Here is a 13,173-nt window from a genome sequence, read left to right on the forward strand (position 1 = left end):
AGCTGCCTTCTAATTCAGCTCAGTAGTTTTTCAGGGAGACCACCCCTGGCCAGGCAGTTTACTCTGAGAATTCAGCTCCATTTTCTCTTGAATAAAAAGGTGTGCCTTCTCCATGAAGGGGACTTTGAATCTTTGGCGAGTCCTAGCTTTGCAAGATACAAATAGTAAGTTAAGGTTAGTCTTGCCCTCATATTCCTCTCATTGCTAAAGACAGAAGTAACATATATACACTTTTACTAAGGATGTATTCTGGACCCCAAGCTTCCTACTTCTGTGCCCCCACCCACGGAGTCTGGCATGCCAGAGAGAACCACTACTGAGCACTTAAAACGGGGTTAGTCTGAATTGAAATGTACTTGTTGAGATCAACAGACTAGACGAAATGCTAGATTTGAAACAAATGTCCAATAAACATTAAATCTCACTTCCAAATTAAGAAAAACATCATTTACATAGCCATTAGAAAGGCATCCTTTACATAGCCACTTAAAGGATTTTCTCCCGTACTGTTATGGTTTGCCTTTGTTAACGGACATTTTAAAACCACTTTGATTGGTCATTAGCATTAGGGGCTCCCCACCTGCTACAAGCCATTTTTCATGATGGCTTTTAGATTAGAAAAGAACTGTACTCATATAAAATTATTTATTTTCTTAATGCTTATTTGGGGGGAGAGAGACGGAGTGCAATTGGGGGAGGGACAGAAAGAGAGGGAGACAGAGGATCCGAAGCAGGCTGTGCACTGTCAGCACAGAGCTTGATATGGGGCTCAAACTCATGAACCATAAGATCACAACCTGAGCCCAAGTCGGACACTTAACCAACTGAGCCGCCCAGGTGCCCCACAATTATTTATTATCAAGCCGGAAGCAGGCAGGAATCAGGAGAGCTGTGGAAAGGGAGTCTAGTGCAATTTGCAAATTTACTAAATTCCCATCTGCACAGCATGACTGCATTTGCCGCTGTTCATCCAACAGCTGAAAGTCCCATTATTGCTATTATGGAATCCCTTCATAAAACATGTCACAATTCCATAAATCTTCCCAACTCTATTCTAGGTTGGAGCAAATCATTCTTGTACACATCCACATGTGTGGGCAGCTTGTCTCAGTAACATAGAAAGCCTTACATGCGTGTCATCACCTCCCCAATAAGATGCCATGACATTATTTTATCTCTCCATTGAAGCACTTGAAAGCATCAGATGTTATGCAACTACGAATCTCTTCCTAACTGCCCTTGACATCAGACTGAATTCCCTGCATACTGGGCTCCAAGTCACTGACTAGCCCCCTACTGGCAAAGTTGACTCAAAAAAAAAAAAAAACGTTTGATGGGGTTTGATGGGGGCTCAATCAGTTAAGTGTCCGACTTCGGCTCAGGTCATGGTCTCACGTTTTATGAGTTCGGGCACTGCGTCAGGCTCTGTGCTGATAGCTCAGAGCCTGGAGCCTGCTTCAGATTATGTGTCTCCCTCTCTCTCTCTGCCCCTTGCTCGTGCTCTCTCTCTCTCTCTCTCTTTCTCTCAAAATAAATACACATAAAAATTTTTTTTAATGTTTGAGGAATTGAATTATCCATATGTCTCAGCATTTTCTTTACAAGTTTCATTTTCTCTAATCCTAATGATTAGAAAGACCAAATTTGCTTGTCACCAGTAGCTTCTACCTTAAGTTTGCAAGGGGGTCTGCTATTTTCTAAACTATATCCATATCAAGGACAAAAATGTTTGAATCACTGTGTTATACATCTGAAGCTAATATAACATTGTGTGACAACTATCAGATAACTTTTTTTAAAGACAGAATGCAGGGGCACCTGAGTCGCTCAGTCAGCTAAGCATCCGACTCTTGAATTCAGCCCTGGTCAGGATCTCATGGTTCGTGAGTTCGAGCCCCGCATTGGGCTCTGTGCTGGCAGTGCAGAGCCTGCTTGTGATTCTCTCTCTCCCTCCCTCTCTGCCCCTCCCCTGCTCATTTTCTCTCTCAAAATAAATAAATAAACTTAAAAAAAAAAGAATGTAGAGGTACTACATTGGCAATTAGTAGATTTTACTGTCAGTGTTATTCGCCTTTGAATGCAAAAAAATATCCATTACTTGCAAATGTTCTTAAGGGGATCTGAAAGAACATACCAAGTAAATTTCCCCTACAGTGGTTCTGGGTGGAGTGACAAATGCTAGAACAGCAAACCCAACTAACCTGTGTCTTTTCTCTCTTTAAGAACTCTACATGGAAAATAAATTCAAAATGGCTGAAAGACTAAATGTGGGACAGGAAACCATCAAAATCCTACCGGAGAATATAGGCAACAACCTTTTTGACCTCAGTCACAGCAACTTCTTACTAGACATGTCGCTGAAGGCAAGGGAAACAAAAGCAAACACGAACTATTGGGACTTTATAATGATAAAAAGCTTCTCCACGGTGAAGGAAACAATCAACTAAACTAAAAGACAACCTAGGGAATGGTAGAAGATATTTGCAAATGACATATCTGATAGAGGGTTAGTATCCAAAATCTACAAAGAAGTTCTCAAATTCAACACCCAAAAAACAAACAACCCAGTTAAGAAGTGGGCAGATGATATGAAGAGACACTTTTCCAAAAAAGACATCCAGATAGCTAACAGACACATGAAAAGACGCTCAACATCACTCAGCATCAGGGAAATGCAAATCAAAACCATGATGAGATAGCACCTCACACCTGTCAGAATGGCTAAAATCAACAACACAAGAAACAACAAGTGTTGGTGAGGATGCAGAGAAAGGGGAACCCCCTTGAGCTGTTGGTATAAATGAAAACTGGTGCAGCCACTCTGGAGAAGAGTATGGAGGTTTCTAAAAAAAAAAAAAACTGAAAATAAAACTACCCTACAATCCAGCAATTGCACTAGTAGGTATTTACCCAAAGGATAAAAAAATACAGATTCGAAGGGGTACATGCACCCCAATGTTTATAGCAGCATTATCAACAGTAGCCAAACTATGGAGAGAGCCTAAATGTTCATCAACTGACAAACGGATATAGAAGATGTGGTGTCTATACACAATGGAATATTACTTAGCCATCAAAAAGAATGAAATCTTGCCACTTGCAATGATGTGGATGGAGCTAGAAGGTATTATGCTAAGCAAAATAAGTCAATCAGAGAAAGACAAATTCCATATGATTTCATTAATATGCGGAATTTAAGAAACAAAACAGATAAACATATGGGAAGCAGAGAGGAAAGAGGGAAACACACCACAAGAGACTCTTATTTATTTAGTTTATTTATTTTGAGAGAGAGAGAGAGAGCAGGAGGGGTAGAGAGAGGGGGGGAGAGAGAATCCCAAGCAGGCTCTGCACTAACATTGCAATGTTAGCACAGAGCCCGATGTGGGGCTCAAACTCTCAAACTGTGAGATCGTGACCTGAGCCAAACCAAGAGTCAGACGCTTAACCAACTGAGCCCTTGAACCACAAGAGACTCTAAATGATAAAGAGCAAACTGAGAATAGATGGAGGGAGGCAGGTGGAGGATGGACTAGATGGGTGACAGGTACTAAGGAGGGCACTTGTGATGAGCACTGGGTGTTGTATGTAAGTGATGAGTCACTGAATTCCACTCCTGAAATCCAATATTGCAGCACTGTTAGCTACCTAATTTTAAAGAAAAAAGAAAAGAAAAAGAACTCTATATGGCATCTGGAGAATTCTAAGGAAGAGAGAAGGAAGCCTTTCTCAAAATCTGGAGGCAAGGGTAGGGGGGCTAGAGCACCTGGGGAGCCACCAAAAAAAAAAAAACCCAAAACAAACAAACAACAACAACAACAAAAAACACAGCAAGAAGGCAGAATAGCAAATCCTATAGTGAGTCTCACACATGACTGCACTATACTGGTTTCACCTTGTTGGGGAGCAGGAATTCCTGTCCCCTCAAAGGTCCTTCTGGCTGGACTAAGAATCAAATTGACAGAAGTCAAATTAACAGGAGAAAACCAAACTTAATAGACATACATTCAGGGAACCCACATAGAGATGGAAATTGCTAAAGACGGTCAGACAAAATGAGGTCTGTATGTGACCCTGCACTAAGGAGAAGGGGTAGGGTTCTGAGACTTCAGAGGAAAGGAATGCACTTCACAGGGCAATAAGAGCAGATGTTTGCTAATTAGATGTTTGCCCTGCCAGACACCTGGGTCACTCAGATAAAACTTATCTCTGTTAATAACCCTTATTCTGGGAAAGACCTCCCCCCCAATTTAGATTATTCTGTGTAGTTAAGGGAGGGACAAAAGTTCCTCTGGAGTCTGTAGGGTCTCAAGTGACTTCAGTTCAAAATAATCCACGGGCCAAAGTGGCACATTCTGGGGGAGCCTTCCTGAACCCCTTTGCACCCCAAACAAAAATATGCATAACCCAACATGAGATGCATTGAGATATTAATATATATACTTGTGCTCGGTGGCATATACCCAGGGATTCTGCCATGAGCGAGTGGTAGATCTGTACATCCTCTTTATATAGAATCTAGAGCTATGCTGTGTAATTAATATATTTAGTAGTATAATATAATATACTACTAAAGTTTATATATTATGCAACTAAAATTAATTTCACTTGCTTCTACTTTTGAATATGGCTACTAGGAAATTTCAAATAATACATGTGGCTCACATTTTATTTTATTTTATTTTATTTTTTCATGTTTTATTTTTGGGATTGCGCTGGTCTATAGGCAGCTGGAGTAGAGAAGGGCAGAGAAAAAAGGTTGTGGAGTTCTTCTAAAACCTGGGGTGGGAAGCTGGGTTTCTCACCACCAAAGCATCTCTGCCCTGTTAGTGGCCTCACAATGACTCACAATTTTCAGGATGCTCCAAATCTGAGCAGTGTTACTTGAGGAAGTGGGCTCACACTGTGTCTCAGGAGCATCCTTAGGAAATGTTTGGGGTAGCCAATGATTGGTCCCGCTAATGTTGATAACAAAGATGCACCTGGTCAACTCCTACTCTCCCTTCAGGATTCGGTTCAAGCACTGTATTAGGCCCTTGCCCAGCTGGACCACATCTTATAGGTCTTCCATATTGTCTGCTGCATCAGTTCAGGGCTGGGCCCACAGTGCGTGCACAATACCTGTCACAAGCTGAACCGACTACTGACCTTTCCCTTGTACGTTTCTTGGTATTTCATAATTATTCTTTTTCCACTAAATAGAGGAATATAGTTTCCTCTGAACTAAGAATGCTGCTTAAACATTATGGTGAAACAATCCTCTCTGCATGGTATGTAGCAGGAAGGACCCAGAACCATTTGATACAATAGCCTCTAGGGAAGGGAACAAGGTGGCTGAAGACGGAAGTTTAAGAGAGATTTTTCTGTAGTCTTTCAACGTGGAACTTCATGTCAGGAATTCTTTTAAAATGTTTCAAAGAACGCATCTTCACTATACAGAAAAAAGATTTTGAAAGCTGCGACTCCATCAGAGACTTGTAAAGTTTTCTCGCAGCACTCCTTTTAGATAACAGTCAACAAATTGGTTCTGTGAAGCACCAGATAGTAAATGTTTTAGGCTTTACGGGTCTCCAACAACTACTCAGCTCTGTCACTGTAGCAGGAAAACAGCCACAGACACAGTTAAAAAAAAAAAAAGTGTGCACAGCTATGTGCCAATAAAACTTTATTGACAAAAATAGATTGGGATTTAGCCTACACCTATAGTTTGCCACCCCCTGCTTTAGATAGTGCTTCCTTTGAACAACAAAGAAAGTGCAATCATGCTTTTTCCTTCTTCATTCTTTTTTTTTTAATTTAAAAACATTTTTTGAGTTTATTTACTTATTTTGAGAGAGAAAGACAGAGAGAGTGAGCAGAGGAGCGGCAGAGAGAGGGAGCGAGAGAAATCCAAGCAGGCTCCGTGCTGTCAGCGTGGAGCCCAAAGTGCGACTTAAACTCACAAACTGCGAGTTCGTGACCTGAGCTGGGACCAAGAGTCAGATGCTTAACCGACTGAGCCACCCAGGTGCTCCCATGTTCTAGGTTTTTATCTTACTCTCAATATCGAATGCTCCCAGAGTATTAACTGAAAGCATAGTCCCTCCCAGGGAAAACGAATCAAAGCAATACATCTATTTTCAAGACAATTTCTTGTTCAAGGAAAAGATAAGAAGTTTCAAACTTGACAATAAGGCACTACATCACCACACAGTGCCACCTGGATTCCCCAACTTGTCACCAGTATTCTTCTCAGAGGAGAAGGTAGTACCAAGGAAGCTACCAGGATGGAAAGGGAGCCCCATTCGGAAGAGAGAAAACGGAATGGCATCCATAGATTTGCCACCATGTTTTAGAGGTCTTCGTGGACATGAACCTTAAAAACTAAAGCTGGGTGGTAAAAAGCAATTCACCCAGTTCAAGTTATATTTCCATCAAGGCCTGGTTTGGAAGACAGCCCCTGTAATAAAAGACAGATTAATAGGAGAAAAACAAACAGTTTACTAACATTGTATACCTCCAGTACACAAAAGATAACTATTACTCAGTTTTCAGAGCTTTTCCTATGTCTGCTGTTTCTTTAAAATCAGCCTAAAATAATCCTTATACCAATGAGACATATTTTGGGGGTGTTGGGGAGGAAGACCTTCCTGTGCCCTTCAAGGTCCTTCTAGCCAGACTAAGAATCGAACTGACATGAGACAGATTGACAGGAATAAATCAAATTTAATAGCATACGTAAGGAGAATCCACACAGACATGGAAATTCCAAAGATAAGGAGGCAACTTGAAGTTTAGCTAAGGAAAGGAGGAGGGGCCTGAGGACACAAAGGGGAGAAAGACCATTAGCGGGAAGGAAAAGGAGATGTTTTGAAAAACAAGGTTGCCCTATTATGCAGATAAGGTTTTTAGGTAAAAGGGGGTCTCTGTTAACAGCGCTCTTCTCTCCAATGTGAATTTTGGAAGTTGAGGGGAAGCAGAGAGCTTTTCCCACATCTGCTGGGTTTGGATTACTTTCCACTAGAAATAATCTTTATGCCAAAGTGGCCCATCTTGGGGCAGCCTGCCCTGGGCCCCTACAGGGGCAAATTCTGCTCGCCTTCATTTCCCCCAGCACCTGACAACATGTGTGGCTCATGCTGGGGGTCCAAGACAGATTTCTTAAATGAACGATTTATAATAACTTCCTATGTGTTCAGGTCCCACAACTGCTCCGCTACTACTACCTACCACCAAGCCTTCAACGGATTCCAGGTTCAAGGAGTGTCTCCAAAAGAGAAAAACCTCACGGAGCAACGACAGAAAGACTAGTTTAGGGTTTTTAAACGCCCTTCTTCCGGTCCTATTTACATGCATCATTAACCCCCAGTGAGAGCACTCAGTGATAAGTGACTTTAGAAATCGTCATCATCACATTTGAAAACTTCCATTTAAGCCAGACTACCCGCCCCTTTGTGATGTTAAAGTCTGCCCCCCCCGCCCCTCCCCCCCCCCCCCCCCCCCCCCCCCCCGTGCTTAAGTCCCGCTTTCTATGAGGCCCATTCCGGCTTTTAACCTACCTTGTGGGCTTTTCATTTGGAGCCTCTTGTGATCTTCAAGCTGTAATTTTCACAAGTGGAGCCCTAAAGCTCTTTAATATTTTTATTTACCAGAATTACTCCTTTCACTTCTGCCTGTGTTTGCAGGATGAATTTTCTGTAGTGTCTTACAAAATAACGCTGTAACACCTCACAGCACGAAGAGGAAAAAGTTAAAGGGCCAAAGACAACCACACACAAGGAAAGTTAACTGAGCAGTTAAAATATTTAAATCAGTATCAGAAAGCTCCAGTGTGCAACAGCTGTCCTCTCAAGGACATCGAACAGGAGCATACTTGATACCCTTCAACTGTTCACTTTAAATTGGTAAATTCTAGGTTATGTGAATTTCAGCTCAATTAATCTATACATATATATTTTTTTATTCCCCCTTAAATTCTGCCCGCCTGCCTTACTTGCCATCCCTAGTCTTGGACTTGTTTAATTTTATTTGTAACTAAAAATAAGCAGGGTGACAAACTGAAAGAAACTTGGGCCGCACCCAAACTTGTGGTTGAGTTCCAGCTCACAGAATGACTCCATTTTTACTCGAAAATCACTATCGCATGTGCCCTGTCAGCCTTCTCATACATCACAGTGAAGGCCGGGTTACCTGGATCCTTGCTCTCTGCCAGAACAGCACCACTCGCCAGACAAAACACAAACACACTTTCTCCCCATGAGGTCATTGGGAAAAGTTTAATTGGCTACAGAAATTTGTGAGAACCAAAGGCTGCCTCTGGAGTGAAACGGAAACTAGCCCTTTGGTTCTGGTTCATCTATAATTAGATCCCCTTTGAGGCTTTACATCCATGTTTGGTGGAAAACAGAGCAAATCTTTAAGAGTATGGTGATTTCCTCAGAGAGTTCATTCATCCTGGCTTCAATTACATCAGAGCCTAAAAAAGAAAGAAAGAAAGAAAGAAAGAAAGAAAGAAAGAAAGAAAGAAAGAAAGAAAGAAAGAACGAAAGAAAGAATATAAGTATTAGCAACATCAGAAACTGAATAATGTAAGTCTGAAAATACCTCCAACTAGCCTTTGTACCATTTTGGTTTGCTACTAAAGGTCTCCATGTTTGAGGTAAACCTAAACAGAGAGAGATATGCTTTCCCTAGTGAACATGAATATTCCACCCCAAAGTGAAATATGAAGAGAGCTCATACTAGAGCAATTAACTCTTTATAATCTTTTCAGAAGCTTCTGTCCTGCTAAGGGAAGCTGCTCATTCACTTCAAGGCCTGCCATAACACTAGACTTGTCCCAGGCAATATCTGCCTCTGAGCCTGAGTTTAATAAAGCTATCCAGACTGCGATCCTCCCTAATAAAGCCTAAAAGAGCCATGGAGAAAATAAGCTGTCCTCAGAAGCCAACGGTCTCTGGCATCTTCCTACAAAGAAATAAAATACAATTTTATTTTATACAAATCCAAGGAAATCTGCTTTTCCCTGAAGGACCTAAACGAGGGATCAGCAAACTGTTTTTATAAATAAAGTTTTATTGGGAAAGCCACACCCCTTCATGTATGTATTGTCTAGGCTTGCTCTCCCTCTAGAATGGCAGCGTGGAATAGTTGCAACAGAGACTGCACGGCCCGCAAATCCTAAAATATTTACTATCTGGCCTTTTACAGAACAAGATTGCTGACTTATTACTACTCTAACCACTATCGCCCCCAGACACACATTTGTAAGTGCACTTACATATTTGTTCCTGGCCCCAGGTGCATTCCATTTTCTCCCTGCTAAGCATTTTCACCAGAGCTTTCTCTGGTGCATCCCAGTTTCCCCAAAGCATGATCGGCTGTTAGGCCTATCCTAACTATGCCCTGGGATGCTCCTGTTTGCTACCTATGTTAGTCAGATAAGAGCATCCTGAGAGAGCAAAATCCTACAAGGCAAGTCCTACGATGCTACTTTCTCCACGGGACAGCAGCTTATCTGTAAGACCAACAGATAATAGTTGAGGATTCCATCTTACCCTCTCAGGAAGTCCTGATCATTCCAGGTCATGTATTAGTTTCAGCTTATTTCCAACTCAGCTATTCTTGGCTCTGAAAAGCTGTCATCACTGGCATCGCTGTATCTATCACTAGATCAAAAGAGGAACTAATTTATCAAGGTGTAAAAAAAACAAAAAACAAAAAACAAAACAAAAAACAACCCTGGACCATTATTCTATTTCCAATTCTGAACACTTTCCATAATTAATCCTCATTCAGAGAAAATGCTAAGAAATATTCTACTGTCACTTTCTAGGCACTACAGAAAGAGGTTAGTTCGACTGCACACGGTGATCTCCTTTCGTCAGATGAGCTGATCACCTGCTTTCATCTTAAGTTGGAGGTAACTTATTCAGAAAATTGATAAAATCATTTCAACTTAGATTACCATTCATAACCTTCTGAAGACTGCTAATAAAGATCAGTAGCATGAAAGTTTTCCATTCCAACATTCTCAGACATCCAAGGATTTGAGAAATAATTTGCACAATTATGCTATTTTCATATTAGAAACTTTATGGCATGTTCCTACTCCCTCGAGTCACATGTAGTATTCAAAACAGGACCAATTACTGACACAGATGTTGCCGTGTTGGGTTCCCTCAGAAGTGCACCTTCTCCAGGAGATAGCCCTGAAATTGTAGTTCTGTTTTGAGCCATGAGCTCAGGGTGGGGTTCCTCTCGTTCGGTTCCAAATAAGTCAGCAAGTAGATCAACTCCACAAGAGTTCTACTGATCTATGGAGATGACGTTGCCAGGAAGTATCTTATGTGTGACCCAATCCTGACCTCGACCAACTTTTTTTGCTGACGGATAGCAATAGAAATCTCAATTCCATAACAGGTGAAAATCCACTTTCTGTTTGTTTGTTTGTTTAAGGAGGAAAGGGAACAACTGAAGAAACCCTATGCTGACAGGTTAGGAAACAAAGATTTACTCTAAATATATTGAGCAAGTATCAATAAATACATAAACAAAAATGTGAAAGACAAGCCCACTCTCCTCCATGACTTTTGAACAAAATACTGGAAAGGCTGCAGGGGCGGGGCTAGAGTATGGACAGGAGATAAAAGATTAAGAACTGGCAGAAGAGAGCAGCCTGGGTGGCTCAGTCGCTTAAGCTTCCAATTCTCAATTTCAGCTCAGGTTACGATCTCACAGTTCATGAGATGAAGTCCTGAGATGGGCTCTGCGCTGACAGCGTGGAGCTTACTTGGGATTCTCTCTCCCTCTCTCTCTGTCCCTCCCTCACTCTCTCTGTCTTTGAAAATAAATACACTTAAAAAAAAAAAGAATTGGATACAAGACATGTTAGAGAAACATTTAATGAACATATCCTTAACCAAATAGAAGAAAACTCCTACTTAGATTTTAAATCAGGAAAATCAGTTCTACTGTTACAAGAGGGTTTCCAGTAAAGAAAACACAGGAATAACTGAAGAACGTTTTTTCAGAAACTGCCCCTTCCTTATCTATGCAATCTCACTACACAAATGTAGAGTCTTTCCTGGTTCTGTGCAACAAAAAGGGATTTGGAAGTTGCACTCGACTTTCTCTGGGAGAAGAAATGAAGGTCAGGGTGTTGCAGTGATTCATCTGGCACACAGCTCATTCAAGGTGGGGCCAGAATCCCCATCATGCTAACCCAGGCCACAAGCTCAAGTCTAAACTGTGCTACAATGTGCCAGCAGTCACATGTCCTCTGACTCCACAAGTGAGAAGGCATCAGATTTTATACCTGCTTCCTTCCCTACTTCTGAGCCCAGGGAAGAGTAAGGTGGGCCCACATCTTCCCCCTCACACCCCTGGTTGTACTATTTATTAGCCACATACTTTTGGACTGATGACTTGACTCCTGAGAGTCTGGGAAAAAGTAGTAACAATACCTACAACCTCACCAAAATGTTATGAGGGCCGAAAGAGAATGCATACATGTGCTCTGGAGACTGTATAAAAATATAAGTGATTGCTGTTTATGGGATTTACATATTTATAACAACAAGTCGTGGAAATATAAGGTCATAAAAACTGCCAAATGCATGATTTTCAGAATTGTTTCTTGTACCGAGTAACTCCCTGCTCACGTTAGCCAGCAGACTTGGGTGGATCTGTTTGTAAGCTAATGGCTCTCACTTCTATCTGATGGCTGGCTACACCAAACTCTGACCACACATCAAAATGGCATAGGCTGAGCCTAACAAAGCGAGACTCAGCTTGAGTTTATTCACGTCCCAGGCAAATGAGTGGGTTCACTCATTTTCTTTCACATGTGTCGCTGGCCAGAAGCAGGACGATGAAATAAGCCATGGCCCTCAAGAACAGAATCATCAAAATAGGCATTGCTGTGAAACGTGCTGATTTTAGGGCATTCACGTGCCAGCAAAAAGCAAGTGCTAGAAATAAAACGTAGATCATCACCACATGCAGAATAGCAATGGCTCCCGCACATTCCATAAAATGCGGGTGCTACTCTGTGCCGTATATGACTTAGGGGTTCTTTTTGCTTTCACACAGAACAAACTTAAAGAAGTCATAAGATATACTTATTTGGGTACATTTGCACTTAACTCGAGACATCACAGCTCTATCTTAAGGCTAACCCATCTTTTTAAATAATCTTCTCTGTACCCATGCACATGTTTCTCAGGAGGGAAAATTATTAGACATTCAGGTCTTACATGTTAAATTCTATGAAATGTCACAGAATATGGACTCATTTGTGTGTATCTTGATATATTTGATGAGGGGATGTTTTTTTTTTTTAAGTTTATTTATTTTGAGAGAGAGTGAGCACGCACAAGCAAGCAGGGGAAGGGACAAGAGAGAGAGAGAGAGAGAGAGAGAGAATCCCCAGTAGGCTCCTCAGTGCTGCCAACACAGAGCCCAACTGGGGGCTCTAACTCATGAATCCTGAGATCATTACCTGAGATAAAATCAAGAGTTGGAGGTTTAACGGCCTGAGCCACCCAGGCGCCACTTGTGGAGGGGAAATTTTAAACCTGTACTGCCCAATATAGAAGCCACAAGCCACAGAAACTATCTAAATTTCAATCAATTAAAATCAAATTGAACTGAAAATTCCATTCCTCACTCACTTCAAGTGTTCACTATGTTACTGGGTCACTTGGTTCTTATCCCAGATGCACCAAAGAATTGGAGACCTGAGACCAGAATGGCGAGATAGAGTTTATTAACTAGATAAGTATAGTACACTTTCAAGAAAGAAAGGGGGCCACTGCTGGAGCAAAAGTGGTAATGGCCCCAAGAAGCTCTAGCTGCACCCTTTTAAACCTGTTTTCTGCATATGCAAATTTGGCTTTGATTGACAGCTGGTGGTAATAGTGCATTTTGGCTTCTGCGCAAGTGCCTACCCATGATGCACCTGTTATAATTGTATTTATTTGTGTATTATATATTTATGAGTTTCTAATGAGCTTTTGCTGTGACCTTAAGGGCAAGCTGCACCTTGTGCGCACATGCTCAGCTCGTGGAAGTCGCCTTGTGGCTTTTGAGCCAGCTGTGGGGCTAGGCCTTTCCTGTTCCCTTAGCTCTCAGAGGTGGCTCTGAAAGTGTGGCCGTTAACCCTGGGGGATGGCTCTGAGGGTGTGGCCAGCA

General features: G+C 41.7%; 1 protein-coding gene across 5 annotated transcripts in view; it reads right to left on the bottom strand.

Moving 5' to 3' along the window:
* Nucleotides 1–8,236: 8,236 nt before the first annotated feature.
* CTPS2 (CTP synthase 2) overlaps nt 8,237–13,173 on the bottom strand; it is a 103,809-nt gene continuing 98,872 nt past the window's right edge. For all 5 annotated transcript variants that reach the window (XM_045050320.1, XM_045050322.1, XM_045050321.1 and 2 more), the window contains 2 exons: nt 9,537–9,647; nt 8,237–8,455 (listed from right to left, as the gene is read on the bottom strand). In XM_045050320.1, coding sequence (XP_044906255.1) covers nt 9,578–9,647 — 70 coding nt within the window. In that variant the 3' untranslated portion in view covers nt 8,237–8,455; nt 9,537–9,577. The remainder of the gene's footprint in view (nt 8,456–9,536; nt 9,648–13,173) is intronic.

The sequence above is a fragment of the Felis catus genome, chromosome X, assembly GCF_018350175.1.
Source record: "Felis catus isolate Fca126 chromosome X, F.catus_Fca126_mat1.0, whole genome shotgun sequence".
NCBI lineage: Eukaryota > Metazoa > Chordata > Mammalia > Carnivora > Felidae > Felis > Felis catus.